Source organism: Sciurus vulgaris (genome assembly GCF_902686455.1).
Source record: "Sciurus vulgaris genome assembly, chromosome: 8".
Taxonomy (NCBI): domain Eukaryota; kingdom Metazoa; phylum Chordata; class Mammalia; order Rodentia; family Sciuridae; genus Sciurus; species Sciurus vulgaris.
The window spans coordinates 16,208,908-16,234,290 of record NC_136468.1 but is presented as its reverse complement, the minus strand read 5'-3'; the positions used below and the strand labels follow the sequence as shown (position 1 = coordinate 16,234,290).

Genomic DNA, 25,383 nt, shown 5'->3' with positions numbered 1-25,383 from the left:
ATAAAAAATAACCTAATCAATAAATGGACAAAGGAATTAGATACTTCTCAAAAAACTACAGTCAACAAATATATGAAAAAATATTCAATATCACCAGCAATTAGAGAAATGCAAATTAAAACTACACTGATATTTCAGCTCACTCCAACCAGAATGGCAATTATCAAGAATGCAAATGACAATAAATGTTGGCGAGGATGCGAAGAAAGGGGAATACTGATACGTTGTTGGTGAGACTGCAAATTGGTGCAACCACTCTGTAAAGCAGTGTGGAGATACCTCAAAAAAATAGAAACGGAACCACTATGTGACCCAGTAATCTCACTCCTTGGGATATGTCCAAAGGATTTAAAATCAGCATACACTACAGTGACACAGCCACATCAATGTTTCTAGCAACACGGTTCATAATAACTAAGCTATGGAAGCAACCTAGATGCCCACCAGCAGATGAATGCATAAAGAAATTGTGGTGTATACACACAACTGAATATTATTCAGCCATAAAGAAGAATGACTTTATGACATTTGCCAGGAAATGGATGGATCTGAAGACTATCATGCTAAGTGAAATAAACAAATCCCCAAAAAACAAATATGTGGATGTTAACCCACAATAAGTGGGGGTAGGGAAGGAAAGAATAGAAGTTCTGTCCATCCTATACATCCACAAGACTGGGATCCCAATTAGAATAAGATATGCTCCGTGCTTATATAAATATATCAAAATAGATTCTGCTGTCATGTGTAACTAAAAAGAACAAAATTTTTGAAAAAGGACATCCCTAAACAAAAAATACAAACTAACTCATGTTTTCATTCTAAAGGTGTTTGTGTATTTCCTCTCCCTCAGGTTTTTGTTTTTGTATTCGTTTTTAGCTGAGGTCTTCTGATGTGGCCCAGGCTATCCTGGGACTCCTGAGCTCAAATAATTCTCCTGCCTCAGCCTTCTGAGTAGCTCGAACTGCAAGCACATAGCACTGCCCACCAGCTCCCCTCACTATGTTAAAGTAGGTTAATTATTATTGCTAGTTTTGTGTTTCGTAAGCAGGAATCTATAAGATAAGTAAACAAGGAGGTCTTTTTGCTCTAGTGGCCTTTACCAAAAAACTTTGAAAATTACCATTGCCTTTATGAAACTGTAGATTCACAGCTTAAATCAAGATACTTCTTAGTCTAATTGATGACATTTTACCCTAATGAAATAAAAACACTCAGATGAGGTGAGGTATTTAAGTTTGTCAGTCATTAATTATTCAAAAACATTTGAGTGCTTCTTCTATGGAACCTATAAGATTGTTTTAATCTTTAAACTTTTCACACAATTTCCAAAGGTTCTCAAGTTCCATAGTATTTATTTTGCCCTTTTTTTGTTGTTATTCTGACATTTTTTATTTGAATTTTTACATTTAAAAAGTAATTCTATACAAAAACTTAATAGTTTGTTGTTGTTTTTAAGTAAAATGCAATTCACAGCTCCTTGTTATTGTCCAATTTTAGTTTAAAGTTTCTTGATGCTGTTTTCCTACAAATAATTGTAAATTCTCAGAAGTTATTTGAAATAAGTTTCCTAGGCAGCTTTGTTAAATAAACTTTTGAATTGTTTTATGTTTTATATTTGCTTTAACTGTATCATCTACTTTTCATATTTTACTAATTGGCCTTTTCTTCTTGTTAATCTGAATTGGGAAAATTGTGTTGCTGAATATTCGCATCTACACCAAGTACTTATATATTGTTACTTCTTTCAAAGAGCTTCCCAAATATTGGAAGAAATTTACTTAATTATAAGAATTGTCATCATTTCCTAGTGAGTGATATAACTGCTACTGTAATGGCTTTTATTTTAATCTTTTATCTCAGGGCAAAGAAAAAGGTGATTCCTGCACCCAAACCCAAAGTCAAGGTGAGTATCTGACAAATCATAGTCATGATTAGTGAATATTAAAATACATTTTTAAGATGGAAAATATGTATGGTGTTTAATAAAGATCATCAATAAAATAACCTTTAGTTGGTTATTTTCAACTTTTTTTTTTTAGTTGTAGATTGGTCACAATTCCATTATTTTATTTATTTATATATGGTGCTGAGGATCGAACCCAGTACCTCACACGTACTAGGCAAGCGCTTTACCACTAAGCTACAGTCCCAGCCTGGTTATTTTCAACTTTGTAAAAATCTTGGAACCTTTGTATTTGGGAGAACATAAGACCATGTAGCAGTAGGAATTTACACATATTAATTAAATTGTAAAGTTTAACAATTCTTAGAAATACTGGATATAATACTGTTTTCAAATATCCTTCAATTTGGGCGTGGTGGCCCATGTCTGTCATCCTAGCAACTTGGGAGGCTAAGGCAGGTGGATTGCACACTTGAGGATAGACTTAGCAACTTAGTGAGACCCTGTCTCAAAATCAAAAATTAAAAAAGCTGGGATTGTGGCTCAGTTGTTCAATCAAAAAAAAAAAAAAAAAAAAAAGTGCAAGTATACAAGAGAAGTTCCAAAGTTAAAAAGAAATAAAGAAAAAAGGAGGAAGTAAAGGGGAGATAAGTGAGATAGGCCAATCCCAAAAAAACCAAAGGTCAGATGTTTTCTCTGATAAGTGGATGATGATACATAATAAAGGGAGAGGGTAAGGGAAGAATGGAGGAAGGATGGATTGTGTGGAGAAGAATGGGGGGTGGGGGAAAGGAAAAAATAGCAGAATGAATCAAACAACATTGCCCTATGTAAATTTATGATTTTTAATTTTTAAAAATGGAGAAAAAAAAAAAAGAATGGGGGGTGGCAGTAGGGAGGAAAGATAATGGAATGAGACAAACGTCATTACCCTATGTACATGTGTGATTACACAGTGACTCTACTTCGTGTACAACCAGAAAAATGAAAAGTTGTACTTCATTTGTGTATAATAAATCAAAAAATAGTAATAAAAAATTTTTAAAAATAGGGCTGGGGATATAGCTCAGTTGATAGAGTGCTTGCCTCACAAGCACAAGGCCCTGGGTTCAATCCTCAACACCGCAAAAATAAAAAAATAAAAAAATAAAAATTTTTAAATAATAAGGAGAAGTTGGGTATGGTGGCTTATGTCAGCAACTCAGGAGGCTAAGGCAAGAAGATTTAAATTTGAGGCCAGCTTCAGCAATTTAACAAGACCCTATCAAAAGAAAAAATAGTCTAAGGATGTAGCTAAGTGATAAAGCCTCATGGGTTAATCTCCAATACCCACCCCCCAGCCAAAAAAAAAAAAAAAAAACAAGAGATAAGAAACTGCTGGGGGTGATACCTATCACTGAAATCTTGGTTGCCCTTGGAGCTTCTGCCTATCACCTTATGGTTTCTTTTTACATTTCTTCTCAGAATACAGCAGATGGGGTGTTCTCAGGCTTGTACAGATCAGAAGTTAGAATGAGACCTGCATAAAGCTGGGCCTTCAAAAGTAGCATCTTTAGTTAAAAAAAAGATAAAGGAAAAAAAAAAAGCCAGAAGAAAAGTTTACCATTAGCAGATTTAGGAACATTTTCTGTCTTGGCGTGGATTCTAGATTAGAGGAAGAAAGTCTTCCTTTAAAACTTTCCCTGGTTTAGGAGTTTGTTTTACATTACCTGAATAATCCGGGAAAACCCCAAACTGACAGAATAGCTTAAAATCATTTGGTTAATAAAAACCCGGGTCAGCTGGCAAAAGCAAAAATTCTCTCTGGAATAATGTGTCCTCACCCTTGGTCTCAGAGGCTTACTACTTAAAAATTATGTCAAACATGAGCTTTAGGTGAAGCTTTGCCAGCGAGCTTGTGCTGGGCTTTGGAGAGGCCCTGGTGCCATCCCCAACAGCACCACCAACAAAAAACAAACAAGAACGGCATGAGCTTCCAGTCCGAGATGCAGAGTCTGTGAGGGACTGCTACATGGGTTAGAGCAAGAAGAGCAAGTGGTGGGTTCAGAACATAAAATAATTTCACTTGATTTATTATTATTATTATTATTTTTTTTTTTTGGGTGCTGGGGATCGAACCGAGGGCCTTTTGCTTGCAAGGCAAGCACTCTACCGACTGAGCTATCTCCCCAGCCCCTTGATTTTTAAATAAAGTAGAAGATGGAGTAAAAATATTTCCTATCAAAACAGACAAACCAGATTTGAAAAAGAAGCAAGTATAACACCTAAAATTAAAACCTACAGCCGTTTGAAATTTAATTTTAATGAAAGTATCTTTGTGCTGCTCTTAGATTTTGGATTTTCTCCATATCTCTTTGAACAGATGAGTTTATTTATCAGGTGATGGCCAGAGAGAATGTCAGCCTGTGGCCTTCTCAACTGTTGTTGCTAGAGCTTTGAATATTCAGTAAATAGTCCTCTTTTTCTTAACTTATTTGCCTCCTAATCCAAATAATGTTAAACTTCTCTTTCATTAAATTTCCTGTTGGGGCTTTGTTTTGACACATGACTTTATTTTTATTAGAATACTAAACTCTTAATGCCCATGCCCTATTTAAATGTTTAAATTTTGACACATCTATTAAAATATTGATAATGAAATAATAGGGCAAGAAATTGATCAGGCTTCTAATAAAGATGTGTTAGAATGATATGAAATTATTGGAGAGGGGCTGGTTTGTTTTCCTTGCTCTTTGATGAAATTAATTTTTTTCATTTTCCCAAAGTAAAAAGGCTGTATTGCTGGTTTGGATTTTTCCTACTACACCCCCATCCCAGTAACTTCTGTTTTTCTTCCAGCACTGGGGATGGCACCCAGGCCTCACAAATGCTAGGCAAGCACTCTACACCGAGCTACAAACCATCTTCTTCATACCTTTTTTAGTTATAAAGGTAGTATAAGGAAATGCTTGCCGGAGAAAAAGTGTACAAGAAATTTCTTGTAACAGGGAAAAGCAAAAACTTCCTGGTCTATATCTGCCCTCCCTTTCTTCTGGATCTTTCTTCTGTATTTCTTCCCATCCACCCTTCAATCCTTCTTTTATTCAAAGTATGATAACCTGTGTTTTGACTCAGGTATCCTAAACAGTTTTCTCTGACAGTATAAGTCTACACAGTTAGGTTTAATGTATTTTATAAAACTATTAATTTAAAAAGTTATTTAAAACAGTAATTTTATACTGGAAACACCTTAAATATTATTCTGATACATTCCCCCACCTCAATTCTGTATTCATTTATAATGATGGAATTTAGAACTGGGGAGATAGTTTAGTGGTAGAGCTCTTACCTAGCACATTTAAGGCCCTAGATTCAATCCTCAGCACCATAAAGGAAGAAAAAAAAAAAGCTATAATGATGAAATTTTCACTAATCACTTAATCAGATGACTGTCTTATCTATATGACCCATTCATCTCAGCAGCTGCTTGTGACTTTATGCAGTGCTTCTGATAAGCAATGAGGTTTTTAGTTGTGAGCCTTAGAAAAAAAATGCTAAGGAAATTATTGAGTATAACAGCATTCTTAACAACTTACTTACTGTAATACCTTAGGAGGTGATGGGAAAGACCCTTCCTCTCCATTCTTTCCCCACTATGCTTAAGGTAAGTAGTATGGTTGTAATAATCAGTTACGTTTGTTATACACTCTGGGTCGGGTTTTGGGTTTGAATGTTTTTAAGGAAGTGGAGAGAGTTTGAAATGACTTTTGTAATAATTTTATTTTTATCGATCTTAAAAATGAAATGAATCAAATCCTCTTAAAGAAATTGTTGCTTTTTAATTTTTTTTCTTTTGCTCTTTGAATATTCTAAACTGAATTCTAATTCTCTTATCTCTTCCTCAAATCTTTAAGAAAGTTGATTTTTTGGGGAAATTAGTATTCTTTTGGGTATTCAGAGTTTTAACTTCTAATATACCCTTATTTTCTTAGCATAGGTCCTTGCTCATAGTGGACACTCAGTAAATACATGTTGAAAAAAATTACTATATGTAATGACTTGTACCAGATGAGTATAAAATGTGATTTAAATATGCTCAGAAAGATTCATCTGTCAATTGATGTGCCATTTTCCCTATGTACTGTTAGTGGGTAGCGGCAGGAAAGGACATAGAAGGCAGAGAGTGTCGACATCCTCAAAAACTTCACTAGACGAGAAGGGTAGAGTCTTAATATAATTAAGGCACAGTTTCTCCTGAGTACTAGGAGAATAAAAAGAGAAGAATCTCTAAGCAGATGGATTTACAGTAGGATTTGAAGATCTGATACAAGTGGGCTGTAGAAAGGGAGTTCCTCAGTCACTGGTATGTATTAGTCTCATTTTTAGCTGTTGTCTTAGAATGGCTGTCAAGGGCATGGCAGTGCAGTATATCTGATTCTTTGTCCAGTGAGGACAGCTCAGGCAGGAGCTCCTTCCTCTTGAAATTTATTTTGAGTTTGACAGTTTCACAAGATTTCTAATAGAAAAATAATTTTTAGTCATCATGAGAATTTCTTGGTCCTTTAAAAACTAACACTAATTTTTTTTAAACTGTTCATATTTTTTCTTTCCAATACAATGCTGCTTATGCTAGGAGTGTAGTCCAAAAAAGGACCAGAAAGCTCCTTCATCCTTGGTGGCTTCAGTCAGTGGTCCTTCCACAAGCTCCAGCACCTCTGTTGTTGCCTCAACCAGCTCCAGCTCAACACCAGCCCAGGAAACCATCTGCCTCGACGACTCCCTAGACGAAGACCTTTCTTACCACTCACCTTCACTGGATCTTGTTTCTGAAGCTTTAGCTGTCATCAACAATGGGAACAAGGGTCCTACAGTTGGTCCAAGAATAAGCATGCCAACTACAAAACCTCGTCCAGGACTGAGAGAAGAAAAATTAGCAAGTATCATGAGTAAGCTGCCACTGACTACTCCCAAAAAATTAGATTCTACTCAGACTGCACATTCATCAAGTCTTATTGCTGGTCACACTGGGCCAGTACCAAAGAAACCCCAGGATTTAGCTCATACTGGCATCTCTTCAGGCCTTATTGCTGGTTCTTCAATTCAGAACCCTAAAGTTTCCTTAGAACCTTTGCCAGCCAGGCTCCTTCAACAAGGACTACAAAGGTCAAGCCAGATTCATGCTTCTTCCTCCTCACAGACTCATGCCTCCTCTTCCCAAGCCCAAGTTGCTGCCTCCTCTCATGCTCTGGGAACATCCGAGGCCCAAGATGCTTCTTCGTTAACACAAGTAACAAAGGTGCACCAGCATTCAGCTGTCCAACAGAATTATGTGTCTCCATTGCAAGCAACCATTAGCAAATCACAGACCAACCCAGTGGTGAAATTAAGTAATAATCCTCAGCTTACCTGTTCATCCCCTCTCATTAAGACTTCAGATAAGCCACTTATGTACCGCCTTCCCTTATCTACCCCCTCGCCTGGAAATGGTTCTCAGGGGTCCCACCCCCTGGTTTCTAGGACAGCACCAAGCACCACTACCTCTAGTAACTATTTAGCCAAGGCTATGGTGTCACAAATCTCCACGCAGGGTTTCAAATCTCCCTTCTCAATGGCTGCATCCCCCAAACTTGCCGCATCTCCCAAACCTGCTACATCTCCTAAACCCTTGCCCTCACCCAAGCCTTCTGCCTCACCCAAGCCCTCTCTTTCAGCTAAGCCTTCAGTATCAACTAAACTTATTTCTAAATCCAACCCCACTCCCAAGCCTACTGTATCCCCAAGTTCTTCCAGTCCAAGTGCACTAGTAGCCCAGAGTAGCCACTCCTCTAGTAACCCAGTCCATAAACAGCCCAGTGGAGTCAGCATCAGCAGGCAGTCTCCCACCTTGAATTTATTGCCCTCTAATCGCACTTCAGGCCTTCCATCTACAAAAAATCTTCAGGCCCCTTCAAAGCTAACAAACTCATCATCCACTGGAACTGTTGGGAAGAACAGCTTGAGTGGAATTGCAATGAATGTACCTGCCAGCAGAGGTAGCAACCTTAACTCAAGCGGAACTAATAGGACTAGTCTATCTGGGGGAACAGGAAGTGGAACACAGGGTGCTACTAAACCGTTGTCTACTCCACATAGACCATCCTCAGCCTCAGGGTCTTCAGTGGTAACAGCCAGTGTGCAGGTATGTATGCTCTGGATATTCATCTGATAAAATGTAAGATTCCTCAAATTTTCTTGAGTCACTTTTATGAGCTTACTGTAATATATACACTGTTTATTATAAGCTGATTACAGAATGGCCATGGAATATTCCTGGTGTTGATAGCACAATGATAAACACACTGTGGATAAGGTTTTTTCGAAGCATGTGGATTTTTTTTTTCCTTGCAAAGTATCATGTTTACCTTAACATTTGTTGACAAATACAACTAAAGTACATATTTAGAACTCTGATTTAAAAAGTTAAGAAAAAGCAGTAGCTTATTAATTTAACATACATACACTTTTCTCCTCTTTTCTCCTGCCAACTTTTAAATTTTTAGTTAAATTTATTTATTTCTATTTTTTTTTCTTTAAGCATTTATTGTCTTGATATTTTTTTTTAATTTTATAGTTATTTATATGTAGTTTTCTCTGTCAAATAGTGTTAATAGTTCTTTTATACTACACTTTCCCCGGTCATGAGTTTTAACTTAAACTTGCCTCTCAAGTTAGCTAGAGTGCCTTACATAGGAATCTTTGTGCGAAGGGCCCTTCACTGTAGCTTTTGCATACAGTCACTTTTCTGTGTTGTCACATATGTACATCTTGGGTCATTAACTGTTTCACTCTAAATTTTATAAGTATTGCTCCACTGACCCTTGCTTAGTGTTAAGATTATAGAAAAGTCTGAAACCATACTGATTTTTTAATTCCCTTTTGTAAGTAATGTGTTTTCTCTGCTAAATGCTAGTAAGATTTTTCTCTTTTTCCTTGATATCCAAGTGTTGGTAGGCTATGGCCAGGTTTGCCTAGTTTTCATTAATATTGCCCTAAAATAGTAACACCTTTTAAACTCAGACCTGGCTCAGCTCAAGAATATTTTCACTTATTTTATGTCTGATTTTTGTTTGTTTCATTTATCCTACATTTTTTGAGAACTCTTTATTTATATATTTCATTGCTGCCTTCTATATCATTTTCTTTTATTGTTTTCATCTCTGCTTTGTTTGTATTCTGAGACTTTCTCAGATTGTCCTTCACTTTAATGACTCAGTTTCTTTAACATTCTTCCCCAGCCCCCGCCCACCTTACCCCCTGAAAGGAATATGCATTCACTGTTGTCAAATTTAGAGAAAATAAAAATCACCCATTATCCCAAATGTTTTTGCTCTGTAGGTAATTTTTTTTAATCTTCAAGAAAGTATGTTTCACATAATATTGTGTTTCATAACCAGCTTTTTTAAAAAATGTACCATTTTATGATGTGCAAGTTCTTAGGTTCATAATCATTCTTAGAAAACATTACTTTTATTGATGTATGAAATTGTGTTGTCTAAGAAAGTACTCTTAACTTTGTATTGCCTCCTACTTATGTTGACTAGGAACATGTAATGAACAAATTTCCCTCTGCTGTTTGTAGAGGTACCCTGCTCTTCAGTGTTATATGAGGGTTTGTGTTCAATCCACATTTAATACCCAAGTTATCATTGTGCCCCTTAAGTAAGTTTAGCAGTGACTCCCAAAATTCTAATATAGAACAAATTCAGTTGACTGGTGTTTCAGTAATTGAAACTTATTTTATCTGTATAATTTTACTTAAATCAAAAATAAGAAAATAAAGCTGAGCCGGGGTGGCATGTACCTATAGTTCCAGCTGCTTAGGAACCTGAGGCAGAAGGATCACTTGAGTCCAGGATCAAGGCCAGCATGGGCGACATTGTGAGATCCTGTCTCAAAAAGAGAAGAGGCTTTAGATGCAGCTCAGTAGTTGCTTAGTTGGCTAGCATGAGCAAGGCCCTAGGTTTGTTCCCCAGCACTACAAAAAAGAAAAAGAAAAGAAAGGAAATAATGACAATAAAATCACTATTAGAGATTGTATGTTAAATTTTTAATTATAGGTAAGGCCTGGGAATTATTCTTCATTACTTTTGTGTTACCTTTGCTAAAAAGTTGACACTTTGAAAAAATTAACTTTTAATTTTATCAAAGGTAATCAGTAGAATAATTCTTTAGAAAAAACATTTCCCTACCCCATAGCATCAATTACATTTAACTGTTTTCTTCTAGGTATTTCTAAATAACAGTAATGATTAGAAAACTCTTAATTTATCAATTTTAGTACTATATTATCTTCTGTCTTTTCATTATGAAAAATAAGACTCATAGTTCTCTTATACCTGCCTTGTTCTTCTCAAAGAGGAATTCAATTTTTGGTCAAATTCTTGACTGTAAATATTGTCTCTCTTGAATTAAATATCATAATTGTGATTTTATTTCTTGCTTTATAAATGGGGGGGGGGAGGTTTCCTAGAGCTAAAAAATTTTTTTTACTTGTTTCTTTTCCTTTGAGCTTAAGTTTAAAATTTTATCCTTTGTCATCGCCAGAATCTGTCAGTTCTATATGTTCTCCAGAGAGCTTCCTGTATTTGATCATGTATTTCAAAAGAACCCAGATACTGTCTAAGAAATAATTGGTTTGCCAGCAAGAACTCTGTATGCCAGGATTTGTGTTTCTGACAAGTAACTACTCCCTCCTCGTTTTCTTCCTTTTCCAAATGGCTTTATAATGTGGAGAATCCAATGTTCCTGCCTTCATATCTGATCTGTTTTTTTCTCTTACTGATTTGACTGAAGAAAAGGTCATTTCTACTCTTTGTGAACCTGAAGTGGTTTTCTTGACATAGCATCCCATTAAAGTCTCATCAGCTACCTTGTAGCCTCCAGATCTGTCATAGCACCCTACCTGAAAGCAGCCTTCTTATCTATGCCTATGAAGCATTCACCTCCTGTTTGAAAGTCATCTGAAGCTGTCTACTCATTTGCAGTGAAAATGACAAACCATTTAAAAAAGGACATGAGTTAAAATCTTTCTGGGTTCAAGTCATTAGCTCTGCCTATTTCTGTTTAACAATGTTCCACTCAGAGATTTTCTCTTCTTTCTGGCCTTCAATGTACAGATTTTCTATGAATCCTGTCATTGCCACTTTATATTCCAAAACCCATTTATTCATTAAGTAAATGTTTATTGAATATGTACTATGTGCCGAGTATTCTTCTAGATACTGGGGAACACTGTTCCTTTCTCATGCTGCATGTATTCTGGGTAGAAAGATGAGCTAAACACAAGTTTTTTAAAAAATGGCAAGTACTGTGAAAAAAAAAGTGTGATAAAGAGTGATTGCTGCTAACATAGAAAGGGATTGGGGAGACCTCTTTGAGGAGGTTGCATTTAAACTAAGGAGCAAATGACAGGAGCTAGTCTTGTCGAAGTAAGTCCAGGTGAGAAGGCATAGCACTGTGAAGACACTGAGGTGGAAAAGAGCCTGGGTTGAAGGCCTGCATGACTGGACTGTGGGGAGAGACCTCTGGCTGTCATGGTGTCAGGCTGCACTGACTATAGGAAGGCTTTTGGATTTTATTCTGTGTGCAGCAGGAGGCTTTTGGAGGGTGGTCTTAAACAAGGGAGTGATGTGGTCTAATTTATGTTTTGAAAGATCGCTGTAGGTGGTGTAGAGAACAGAGGACAGATGCACTTACCAAAACAGTGCATGCTTTAAAAAGCTTTCATGCCCCCCATGGAACGAAAAAGCTTTCCTTTCCTATCTTCCCTGGCTATGGGGCATCATCCTGAACTGTTCAGTTACTTCATGTTGAATGTTAGCAGTGGGCCCCTCACCTCTAAAGAGCTCTGTCTTCAAGAAGTTTATAATTGCCCATGTAACATTTAAATTATTTGGTGCTTCAATTTAGATTTATAAACAAAGGTGGACATGGAAGTTCCTTAGAAAGTGTAAAGTGTTAGTTATAGCATGGTATTTTGTTGTTGTTGCTAATACTAAAGTTATTTAATTTTGGAATTTGCCCTGATTTACATTTTCCATCTATTTTAGCACTTCAATTAGACTCCCCCAGAAAAAATTTCAAAGATTCTCCTTATTAGCAGGATTTAGTGTTCTTCACTAGGGGTCACCAGTTGGGGCACACAGCCTTGCAGACTCCGTATCATCCTTATCATTTCCTTCTATGATAAAATCATGATTAAAATGAAGAAACAACTCTTACTGATTCTTAAATGGATACAGGGATCCTTTTTATCCTAGTTGTTTGAAGACATTGTTATCTCTAACTGGGTAATTTATTCTTAAATGTACCACTATGTATGGTAGTTGGCACAGTAGAGGGAAAAAATTGTCAAATTTACAAAACTGTCAAGTCCAAGCATAAAATGATGAAGATTTGTACTAAAATCTAAGAAGTAGTTCTGGTAAAAAGAAAGAATGGGTTTGTTCACTATGAGCTCAGCTTGTCCTTCATTTTATGAGGCCTGAAAAATAAGGTTCCCAGCCTGAGTGGCTGGAAAGGAGACTTGGTCACAGGTAGGCAGAAGGTGGGGCTGATTGGAGAAGATGATTTCACTTCACTTCTGGATTCATCATGTCAGTGAGTGTCAGATACACAAGTGTGACTGGTCACTAAACTCACATATACACAGGATCAGAGTTGGCATGAGAGGCCACAACTGTGGTTATGTCAGCATTAGTAAAGGAGATGAGAGAAGGGAGGAGATTGGTGAGTGCAGTGACCAAAGCAGAAGACCACTACTTCTCCATGTTTTGTCTTTAAAGTGTACAAATCCATGCAGTGTGCCATACACATACAGAAAAATTGTGTACATTTTCCTTATAGTTAACTATGTAATAAAACCACCACTCTTTATTAGTATGGGTTTTTTGCTAGAAATAGCATCCAAAATAAAACTGAAGTAGCTAACATTTATTATTGACTAAAAAAAATTAAGGAATTCTATTTTCCTGACCACATTTATAACTGTAAAATTTCTGACTAGTGAAGTTTATATTCTATAAAATAAGATTGCAAAAGAAAATTCAGTGGCAGAAACTTGATGGTATCTTATATATGTTGATAATTACACACAGAAAAGAGTCAAAATGGGAAAAATCATTAAATTGCTGCATACAAAATTGCTGAAAGAATTAAATTAGCTTAAGGGGTATATTTAAGTAATTTCCCAATGAAAGCTCATCAGTGTTAGCATATGTCTGATCTAAATGCCTTTATTCACAAACAGTGCCTCAAAGATCAGGCGAAAGAGCATGAAAACACTAATTTACTTTTTTACCTTAGGGAATCTTAAGTTCAGTAAAGCAGTGATATGGAAATCAGCTTTCATAGGGTAAGGAGAAACTAGATGATGTAGAAAAGGAAGCTGTGAGTTCAGCAAGTTTAATAGGAGTTGGAGATAAGTCAGGAATAACTGTGACTGTGAAAATGAATTAGAAATCTCTTTCTGAGAAGGCAGAGGAAACATGGAAAAGGTGGACCTGGAGAGACTCCTATAGGAAGCTCTGCAAGGTGAATTTGTGGCGCAGGTCAGGTGGTTGTTAGTCATCCATAGGGGGAAGGGCGGTGAGGTAAAGGAGAGGAAGAATATCCAGATGACGCATCTCTTTAAAGGCGTTGTGGTAGAAGTCAAGTCTATAGGTTAAGGGCTGGAAAGGGCAGTGGCAGAACAGCAGTTGCAGGCCTTGTGCCAGGAGAGAGTAACAAGCTGGAAAATGACGGAACATCTCAGAGTTCCGTATGAAATTGCATGGAATTATTTTTGTAGTGATTCATGTCTGTGGGCCTGGAGCAGAAGTGAAGAAGTGGAAACATAAGGGTAGAAATTAGATTAGGAGAGTCCTTGATGACCAGTTAATAGGGCGTCTAAGGTGGTGAATAGCTGAGTATACAGAAATTCCAAATGCAGTTTGCAGATTTTCAAAACCAATATTGGTAGCTCTTTAAAATATATTTTTCACCTGAATCTTAATTTCTGTCTCACAGAGTTTATTAGAACAGATACAAGACACAGTCTTGCATCCATGAGGATATTAAATACAATAAATCAATTTAGGTTGACTGCTCTATTTCTTATCTATTTTGACCCCTGGTTTCTGCACAGTCCACAGCAGGAGCATCATTATTGGCTAATGCCTCACCTCTGACTCTCATGACATCACCTTTGTCTGTAACAAATCAAAATGTGACTCCTTTTGGGATGCTGGGTGGCCTTGTTCCAGTGACCATGCCCTTCCAGTTTCCCTTGGAGCTACTTGGCTTTGGAACGGACACAGCTGGAGTGACAGCCACCTCGGGAACTACCTCAGCCGCTTTCCACCATAGCCTCACTCAGAGTAAGTGGGGCCTTCTTTTCCTTGGCTGTCTAGTGTGAGAGAACAGGGAACTTGTTGGAGTTCTGGGAGAGTCTAGGTTTTTAAAAAAGAAATACAGTTGATTTCATCTATAAGTCAACTTACTGGGCTCTGGGATTTATTTACAATTTTAAGATGAACCTTCTATATCATACTTCTGTCATAGTGAAATTATAAGAGGAATTCAAATTTGTTGGGTTCTTTGCATATACCTATCTATATTTCTATATGGAAGCTTCTAAAAAATGTATATACTCTAGTTTTAGAAGACCTTTGAAGTCAGGGCTATGATGACATTAGATAAATTGAACTATTTTTAGGTTTGATTTTTAAGAGGGCTTAAATCTTTGTTGAAAGATCACTGACAAGTCTGTTTTCCTCTTAGATTTACTAAAGGGTTTACAGCCAGGAGCTCAGCATGCAGCAACACTTTCCCACTCACCTCTGCCTACACATTTACAGCAAACATTTAATGGTAAGAAAACTGCCTATTTCTTCATCTCTTTATTATTTATATAGGTTTATAGATACAGATTATATTTTTCAAAAAATGATGTAAATGGAATGATAAAAGGAAAAATTTTTATATGACTGCTCATTGGCAACAAACTCATTTTAAAAGAAAGAAAATAACTAAATGAGATCTTCTGTTATGAAAAGAGCCTTTTAGAAGGTATTTATTATATGGAAGTGATAGCTAGGAAGATTCTTAAGATAGTTAACAGAAGTCACATGCAGTAATTATAGTAGTTTATATTTGTCAAAAGCTCACTAAATGCCATTTAGTCTTATGTCTGTTTATATGATTAGCTAATTTAATCTTTAGAACAAGCCCATGAATGATAAATAATGATCCCCATTTTACAGATCAGAAAATAATCAGAGATAAGCTACTTGCCCAAGGTAACTCACCAGTAAGCAATCTGAGATACAAACCCAGGAGCCTATATTCTTTTTCCTTTTTCTTTTTTTAATAGTGTTAAAGATCGAACCCAGCATCTCATGCATACAAACTACATACTCTGCCACTGAACTACACTCTCAGCCAGCTTGTATTCTTAAGCATTAAACTTTCCTGCATCTTAGCTTTCATTAAGTTAATGTGGTCCACACTATGCATTGCATACTTGATTGCTGCCCAACTAGCCCACTCTGAAATCTGAGATTGGATAGCAGGCCCTGTGTATAAAACATCAGCCTCCAGATTCTTTTTTTTTTTTTTCTTTTTGGTACCAGGGATGTTCAACCACTGAGACACATCCCCAGCCCTTTTTCATGTTTTTATTTTGAGACAAGTTCCCCCTAAGTTGTTCATGGCCTCGCTAAATTGCTGGTGCTGGCCTTGCGACTTTCAATCCTCCTGCCTCAGCCTCTAGAACCACTGGGATTACAGGCTTCTGTTACCACACCCAATTTTCAAGATCTTTTGAGGAGAATTAATTACTTACCTGCCTCTTTACTTTGGAAATGAAGAAAAGCCTCACTTTTCTTTTTGGCCACTACATTAAAAATGATCTTTGAACCGGTTTCCCATTGACCACAGTGCAGAAATGGGAGCTGCATAGCAATCTTGAGGCAACAAGTTGTCATTAATCCTATAAAAGATGGAAGGTAGATGGAAGCAAGAAGCTCTGATGTACTGTTGTACAATTTGGTGACCATAGATAACAATTATATGTTGTATATTTCAAAAACCTAGAAGAAAGAATTTTGAGGGTTTTCCCTATCAAGAATTCATTTTTTAAAAACCAGATTTGAGCATTACACTGTACACGTATATCAAACCTTCCATGCTGTCCCATTAATGTATATATCTTTTGTGTTTTTGTATATCAGTTAAAAATAAAAAATAACTGGTCACAGTGGCACACATCTGTAATCCCAGCGAAATAGGAGACTGAGGCAGGAGGATCACAAGTTTGAGGCTATCCTTGGCAACTTAGACCCTGTCTCAAAATAAAAATTTTAAAAAAAGACTGGCGGTGTTCCTCAATGGTGAAGCATCACTGGATTCAATCCACAGTACCAAATAAATAAATATCCATCAATGAATAAATAAAGCCAATGGTATGCTGCTCCAACCACATCCAGTTTGTACAAAATGGGCAATACAACGTAGTCACAAATATCAGCACTCCTGATCTTGCTGAACTGGATAAGGCTTAAATTCACAAGTGGGACTGCTCTGTGACTGAACTGGTTCCTCCCTGAGTGTGGACAACTGCTTAGTGTCATGATTCAGATGAAGACCATCTGCCTGCTCCTGGGGCAAACTGGCACAAGTGTAATCACTGTGAGGAATTAGACAGGATTCTTGTGACTCAAGAAGACCTCAGTATTCAACTCCTCGTGAATCATTATCTGCTCAATACCACCACTCCAGAGTCAGAAGGAAAACATGACTGTCTGTAGTTTCCAAATAACTGAAGTTAAAAAGTTTAAAAAATTTCTTTTAAAAATACTTTTTACTATAAAAACTTGAACTTGAGAATCAGACTTGGATTTTTTAATTCCAGAACCACAGATTTGAGCAAGATTCTTAACTTGTTTGACCATCATTTCTCTTGCTTATAAACTCAGGACAAGATGTTTTAAATACACTTCTTACAGGACTGTAATAAAAATAACTGATTAAAGCTTCTAGCATGAAACTTGTATATATAGTAAGAGCCCAATTAATGTTAATTCTCTTTTTTAAAACAAGAGATCAGTAAACTTTTTCTATAAAGGACTAAACAGAAACACTTTCAGGTACATGTTGTCTGTTGCTACTATTCGACCCTACCATTACAGGACAAAAACAACCATGGACAGTATGTAAACAAATAAGTTTGACGGGGTTCGTTCCAACAAAATTTTATTTACAAAAACAGTGGTAGGCCAGGTAAAGAATCTCATAGTTCAAAGCTGGGTCCGTGAATCACTCCTGTGATTCCAGCTGTAAGTTGCTGAGGCAGGTGGATTGCAAGTTTAAGGCCAGCCTCTGCAACTTAGCAAGACCCTATCTCAAAATAAAACAAAAAGGGCTGGGAATGTAGCTCAGTGGTAGAGTGCCTGCCTAGCACATGGAATGAGACCTTGCGTTCAATCCCCATTACAGGAGGGGAAAAAAAAAAATCAGTCCAGTTAACTCCTGAGTATTTTACTTTGCTCAATCTCATTTAAGAACTGCCATACTGCCGGGTGTGGTGACACACGTCTGTAATCCCAGCTGCTAGGGAGGCTGAGGCAGGAGGATCGGGAGTTGAAAGCCAACCTCAGCAAAAGTGAGGCCCTGACTCTAAATAAAATACAAAATAGGACTGGGAATGTGGTTCGGTGGTCCCTGAGTTCAATCCCCTATACTGCCCCCCCCCAAAAAAAAAAACCCTACCATACCATTTTATGAATTCAGTTATACCACAGAGCGAACCATTTATCTCTACAAATGTAAATATAGCCTATTAAAAATGAGAAAAACTTAGGTGTTATCACCAAGGTCATTTTGTAGTATTCTGTTAATACAGCTTTTGAAATAGATATGTATTTCATTGATAACAGCTTTTCTTCAAGAGAGGCAGTTTTTTGGTTTTATGTTTTTCCAAAGTAATTTATGTATCACATGAGTGGACCTGGCCATGTAGCATTTATGGCCTCTCTAGCCTTAAGATTTCTTTACTGTCTGTAATGATTTGTTCCTTTTCGCCTGTGTGTTTCTGCCATTCATGCCTCTTCCCTGAAGTAAAGCTTTCCTTCCCGTCTTTCTCTCTCAGGCCTGGGTTGTCTTGGGGCCTTCGTTTTCCTTGCCTAAGGCTTTAACCTGTTAGAGACTTTCTCTATATTCCGTTGGCTCTCCGGGTCATTGGGTCCTACTCTTGCCCAGGTATCCCCTTTTTCTATCCTCTCCCAGCATTTGTAGGTAGTTTAGCTCAGATTTAAATAAAGTAATCAACACATAAACAGTAAAACAATGTAGAAATAGAAACCGTTGTTCCCAGTGGCAGACTAGGTTCCCAGTAACCTAGACTTTTGCTAGGTTAGGACCAAAACAAAAATACAGCTGAATTTTTCACTTCCAATGTACTGCATTCATTTACATAATAATTGGGAATTAATTATCAAATACTGTATCATAGCAAAAAATTAATTTCACTTACAAGAAAGTGAAATTCACTTTCTCTTCCAGAGGAATCAAAAGCTGTGATAGAAGGTGGGAATAATCTTGTTCCTCTATAATCCTCCAGCATTGGACAAAATCAGCCACTACAGTGCTTTACACTATGTGAAATATTAAAGGTTATCTTTTGAGAGAGGTCATCCACATAAAAATTTTAAAGTGAATTGTCTTTTTGTTCTGTTTCTCTTATGTGCTTTTTATAACATGCCAAACTATACCAGTTTAACATCTCTTTTTCTCAGATGGAGGCCAAAGTAAAGGGGACACTAAGTTACCACGGAAATCTCAGTGACTTCCCAGCAAGCAGAGAGATGAGACATTTAACTGGCTGACGGGATCTACCTGATGGGAAAGTCCTTATGTGGTCACAGGGCTGCTGTTTCTGTCGATGTTTACATTCTCGTCCCAAGCACTGTGGTGAGGAGGCAAAGGAAAGAAAATGTTACTTGAGCAAAGCCAGGTGCAGGAGGAAGAAATGCGTTTGTGCAAAGTTAGTGACCTTTGGTCTCTTCTAAAGAAAGACAAAGTTACCATGTTACCTGACTTGAAAGAGACTCAGTTGTCAAACCCACAGAAGTACAAATTTTATTTTTCCCCGGGGAAGGAAGAAGGAAGTTGAGAGAATTTGGGTAAACACCATCCATCCTGGGGTTGGATCTGAACACTTGTAGACATAATTGCATAATAAAAGCAATAGATCTGGAATTAGGCTAGTTTGTCAGGAGTAGTAATCATGCCTGTTTAAGTGGACGATTAGCAAATTTGCCACGAAACGATTGACCCTATGTCTGATATAAACACTAGCTGAAGAAATACTGTACCCTCAGACATCCTGAGCAAACTTGAATCTTCTCCAGTATGTAGCAACTCCCCATGTAAATCAGTGGACTGAAGATGCTTCAGGAAAGTTATTTTAGCACAGTGATGTATATTACTAAATCATTTAGATTTTTAAAAGTCAAGAAATTGAGCCTGTTGCTCTTAACAGACAAAAACCTACATGTCCCCTTTTTGTAAAAGGGTCAATTTCATCTTCCATTTAGAAGTAGGTACTTAACTCTTTTCTTCAGGTGATTTGTGCATCTGGTATTGACTGGTTCATTTTTGTTTCTAGTCTTGCTGTTAAAATGTGACTCAGTTTCACTTGAGTAATGGGAATCTTGGTCACAGCGCTGCTGCTTTTCTGCTCTTCACCCTTGCAGGCCTCCCAATAAAACTGTCAACTCCCCCAAGTCCACCTCACAGCTTCCCTTTCTCCTCTTTCAGCTAGTGGTTCTTCAGGTGATTGTTGGCTGTGGATACAAACAGGTGGCAGTGAGCACTACCTGTGTTTCTTCACTGGTCATCCAAATAGCACATATATAGTTGTTTGGTTTTGTTTTTTAATTTTTAAGGGGAGGAATTGCATAGGGATCTTTATGTACAAGGGATTCTCTTTTTAACAATCACAGTGTGGTTTTACTCACTTTATCCAATGTAGTGAAATCGTTCAAACATTTGGAATTTTAAAGCTTTACTAATATTTCTCAGTGTTGATAGCGAGTAAGCCTGCAGAGAAGACTCCTTAGTTATTGTAGCTTCCTTATGCAAATTGCATAGTCAACAAAGGATGTGAAGGGGAAATGGGTAGTTCTCTTTGCATACCTTTTATTTTGCCTCCTCATCATTCTGGTATCTCTTGAGTTGTAACTTATGAGTATTTTCAAACTATACCCAAGAATGGTGTAATCTCTACATGGTGTAACCTTGGTCAGTTTATTACAGACTGACCAAAAAAATCAGCACTAAACTGGTGGTAGCAAGCTTTTTTTCATGTTTCCATTACCCTATACCAGTAAGTTTATTCAATTAAGAGTATTAACCAGGCCCTTTTTTCCTTTAATAAGCAGAAGTCCCAAGTAGCCTACAGGACTATAAATAAATAACCACAGATCTGTTCAGATCTATATGCCTATATTTTGACTTCAAAGTCACATTGGCTTGCTTCATAGCTAAAGGGTTAATAAATAACTGAACACTTTAGTTCCAAGAACTTGTTACAGTAAGAAGAAATGATTATTTCAGAAGAATCATTGATAAAATATTTCAACTCTTCAGAATCTAGTTTACCGATAAAACAAATGTGGATGAATCCCAGTAGATATTTTGGAGGGATGCTGGGATGTTGTAGAGAGGTTTGATTTGAATTCAAGAAGTTTGATGAAGACTCATTTGGTTTTTTAATTAAGGAAGCTTACTCAACTTGTGATTTATTCCAGTGTAGCAGACCTCTTGCTTTTGCCTTTGCATATGCTCCCTCAGTTGGTGATGGGAGTTTTCCTTCCCAAAGGGAACTTTACTTCACTTCCTCTGCCTGGAGAGAATTTAGAGAGCATATTAACCTCGCTTCCTGCCAATAGCTGTACATGTGTTCATGTGTGTATGTGTGTGCATATAGACACACGCATCTTCTTATAAATTGCTAGTATAAGTCAAAGAATAATAATTGTAATTTCTTAAATCCACCAGTTCTGAATCATGCTATATGAGGATCCTGAAGATTCTGCCTTCATTAGAAAAGATCAGGATTAATTCTATCCTGTGTCATTTTACACTAACCAATCAAATACTTGAAGGCCTTCAGCTCTGAGACTATGACATAAAGATTATGTTCTATTCTATTCAGTCTTGAATCCTTGACAATTATATTGGATCCCAACCTCAGCAACCCCCTTCCCCATTTTACTGATCAATTTTTATCCATTTCAATCAAGATCCCTCTTTTATGTTGTACAAATGGGTCAAGATCCTTATCCTTCTCCATAAAGTATGATCAGAGATTTCTACATGTAAATACAAACTTATTTCTTTTCTAGATCATAACATTGAAAATGGTGTCCAGGCTTCATGGTCACCTGTCTTTACAGTTTTTATTACTAAAAAACAAACATATAAATGGGTTATTTTTTAACACAGAGACTTGTGACTCATACTGTATTTTTGCACTTAAAATCAAATTATGTTATTTTTTAAAATGATGAGTGATTGGAAAGGGTATCTATAGAACAATGTGTATTTCTAAAGAGCATTAGCAACATCCAAATGCAAAAGTAATCAGCACACTTAATTATATCCCACTCAGCGGGATTCTTGATTCAGGAAGATTAAACTGTTTATTTCCAACTGTCTTATGTTTGAAATTGCCTTCACTGATATATAAGCTGTTACTGTACATACTAGGTAATCCTCAGTATTCACAAGCAATAACGGTCAGCAGAGCTGTCCTCAGAGATAGAGTGCTGGGCCTCAGTTGGAGACTGTTTGGGAGCAAAGTGTCACGCTCATTCAGAGCCTCCAAAGTAAATGCAAGCAATAATTTCCAGTATAAGTTAATTATAATTCTTTCTCATATGCTTTTGAGATCAGAGATTTAGAAAACAGGATTTTAAAACAACCTGAAGAAAAGGTTTTTGGGAAAAGAAGTGAGGTTGATCTGTAGTCACAAAATCCTGATATCTTGAGAAAATCAAGAGCATTGTGCTAGTTCATTCTTTTATGCCCACCACCCCTTTGATGGATGTTGTTAGCCCAAATTATATGATTTTGTATCATAGACACTGTATAGGATTTATTGGATCACCAACATAAGGGGAAGAACCGGGCACAGACAAGTTTGAATACTGTGGGTTTGACACCTGTTTGAAAACAAGTTATTGGAACTGATTTTTAACCCAGGATATTTGTTTCCCAAAGCAGATCTAAATTGTTTACTACCCAGGGATGGAAAGGGCAGGCACCTCTAGTCTCTCTCCTCTGGTTGCCCTCTCCCATACCCCTTTCCACCTCAACTTGGTTCAAGACATTTTCTGAAATGAAAATTCTACTGTTATTCAAACTGCCATTGATATTGAGAACTCTTATGTCCTTTGGGATCATCTATCAAACTCCAGTTATCTATCATATTTGCTGCTACATTTGTAAAATGAACTTTGTATTTGGTTGACTTTAATTTACACTTCTTTATTTCTAGGATTTTTGTCATGTAATTTGACCCATGTATAGAATTAGGATACTTTATTTTAGGAGTGTACCATTAAAAAGCACACTGGTCCCTATGTTGTTTTTATCATTTAGTTTTGAATTTGTTTGCTTCATTTGTTGGCTTTTGTTTTTCAAGTTGAAAATAGAAGAATGAGAAAAATCTATAATCAGGCCAAACTTGAGAACTTTCCCTGTGCTTCAGCACCATGATTTCTGCTGACCTAATGTTCTCAGAAGGGGCACTTTTACTTTCTATTTTGCATGTATGATTGTTTTTTGTTATTTTTGCTTTGGTGGGGGGGCGTTTCAGTTTTGTAAAAAATGAAGCAGACGAAAAGTGCAGTAGTAGATAAATGATTGATCACAAACATGTTATGCAATTTTATTTTATAAAATTTTAAGGGAAAAGTTTAACTGTAAATAATTTCTTAGCTCTGATAAATGCTTATATTACTCCTCTAAAACATGCTCAATTCAGGCCTTTGTCTTTGTTAAGTGCCTTTTTTTTTTTTCTTTCTTTTTTCCCCTCTTTCAAAAGTGTTCTCAGATCTCCTAAAGTGCAGACTGATAAATCAGGGGATTCAGGAGGAAGAATGTCAAACTTGCCAATGTTGTGTCATGCTGTAATGTTCTTCCTTTTCTTTATGTGTCTGTGGCTATACTGAAAGATACTTTCAGACTTGTGGATAAATCTAGTGGCTGCTGTATCATTGCACCCTCTCTGAACACTCCCTTTCAACATCTGCAAAACTTCTGCCTTGTTTATTGTTGCTTTTAGTCGAGTTGATCAAAATGGGTGGATTGGGAAATTGTCTTTTCACAAGATGCTGTCTTCCCCCTTTGAATATCTGTTTGTAGATGTAACAGATATATAAATATATACATATATATAAAAATATATAGTTTTACAAGTAAAATAAATTTAGCAGATTCATTGACTATTCCTGGATGTCGCCAACTGCTCCATGCGGTTCAGACTTGGCATGTGTAATTAGGAGAAAGTGCTGGAATGAGCAGAGTATCTTGTGTGTCGTGCTGGTGAGTGCACTGTGACAGGCAAGGCTCAGACCTGGAGGGCTGGAGGAGAACCGCAGGTGCTCTCGGAGTGCATCTGGAAGGAAGTTAGCAACTGTCAACATTGGAAATGTATCATATTTTCTTCTGGAAAACTGATTTTTTAAGAAATCATAGCTACATATTTATTATAACTAATAAACATAGAAGTAGAAAGACTTCAGATACTGAGGACAACACTCATATAATCTATAGCCTTCTTGAGCGCTCTTCAGTCTATTTTTTTAGTCAGATAACTACATTTCATTTAGCTCTGTCTGATCTTCTGGTCGTTTAGATTTCTCCCTTGAGCAAAATAATCTAATTTTCAGTATCTAAGATTCATCTGTTTCTTGTGAAAAATATATAGATGTGACATGTTAAGGGAGACTAAATTGAACCAATCCTCAAAAACAGTACAACGTATCTAATAAGTTCCCCCTTTTAAGTGAAATTTTAATTGAGAAGAGGGAGACTGGTGGCTGAAAAGAGAAAGCAGAGGCTTCTGGTAGCAAAACTATTGTCAGGCAGCCGGAGTTCAGTAGTGAGTGTTAATTCCTAAATTACTATGTCGACGGGGACATCATTTAACCTTTGTGCCTCAGATTACCCATGAAACAATTGGGTATAATAATATTCACCTACCTCCCAGGGATATCAGAGACTTTACTCTTTCAAAAATATTTTAAGTTTTTCTAAAATGTCCTATATAGTTAAAAATACTATTATCATCTTGCAGAGGCCGAAAATTTCCTTACGATGGGTATAGTGAGCACCCTATGATTTTTAAGTTTTAAAAAATATCCCTGGAACTCTAATTTAGATACATATTTGCTATTCAAGCATAATATATTTGTGGCCAGGAAAAAAAAAATGATTAGTTTCAGATTAACGAAATGATGACACTAAATTTCTTAAATATAAGTAGGGTTTTTTTTTAAGCTTTTTATGGTGTTATTGCTTATGTGATTTTTGCAAAGGTCTTTATGGAGCTAAAGTTAAGTTTGGATGAAAGTTTTATCTGCATAACTTTTCCATCTTCTCAATCTAATTTCCTTATATTACTTGTTTGGTGATGGATAACCAAGTTTTGACTTTCTAAGAATGAAGGGGAGTCTCCTTATGCTTGTAAATCAGAGACAACATGCAATACCTACAAGCTGTAGGTTTATCCAGCTCTGCAGGCACTACACATACGTAGCCAGCGACATACATTTTCAGCCAGTTCTACCTTTGTGGTTCAGGCTTCTCCAGCCTACACAAGGGTTGGAGCCATCAGCTGCTCAGGTTGTAGGAAAATGGGACGGGGAAGGCAGGATTTGCTTCCCAGCTGGGTCATGGGCGGGGATGGTCAGGGGAGAAGGAAACATGGCTTCCCCAACTCCAGTTGGAAATAAAGATCATTTCATCCCACTTTCCATCCCTGTGTACTAGTAATAACATAGAATTTTCCTTTTGTCATTTAAAACAACAGGAAAAAAAATGGATGCTGCATTTTGGGTTAGGGCTAAATGTTAGGATGTGTGTGAATTTAAAGTGTAGCATATATTCAGGGTCAGGAAAGAGAATGCAGGGGGGGCGAGGAACAGCTCCAACTCAAGGGAGTATAGGAGAAAGCACCAGGCCCACACAGATGAAGCATCTGGTTAATTCCAGAATCAGCCAAGACCCCATTAATGTCTAGTGATACGATTTGGTTTTGTTCTGAATCACATTTTTGACTTCTGTTGCTCTTTCCAGATAAGGCCTTAGTTAGTAGCCTCTAAATATCGACTATGCAGATAACCCTACTCTTTATATTTCACATTTCCCTACTCCATTCTTCAAATAACAGATGTTAAGACTTTTACCCAAAG

At 36.9% G+C, this 25,383-nt stretch overlaps 1 protein-coding gene across 3 annotated transcripts in view; it reads left to right on the top strand.

Moving 5' to 3' along the window:
- The window catches only part of UBN2 (ubinuclein 2), an 88,256-nt gene extending 63,759 nt beyond the window's left edge, over positions 1 to 24,497 (top strand). Inside the window, exons 13-18 of one of the 3 annotated variants that reach the window (XM_079150079.1) lie at positions 1,864 to 1,906; positions 5,499 to 5,549; positions 6,519 to 8,063; positions 14,049 to 14,280; positions 14,684 to 14,773; positions 18,697 to 24,497. In XM_079150079.1, coding sequence (XP_079006205.1) covers positions 1,864 to 1,906; positions 5,499 to 5,549; positions 6,519 to 8,063; positions 14,049 to 14,280; positions 14,684 to 14,773; positions 18,697 to 18,746 — 2,011 coding nt within the window. In that variant the 3' untranslated portion in view covers positions 18,747 to 24,497. The remainder of the gene's footprint in view (positions 1 to 1,863; positions 1,907 to 5,498; positions 5,550 to 6,518; positions 8,064 to 14,048; positions 14,281 to 14,683; positions 14,774 to 18,696) is intronic. The other 2 variants (XM_079150078.1, XM_079150080.1) reach the window with 2 other exon arrangements.
- The last annotated feature ends 886 nt before the right edge of the window (positions 24,498 to 25,383 follow it).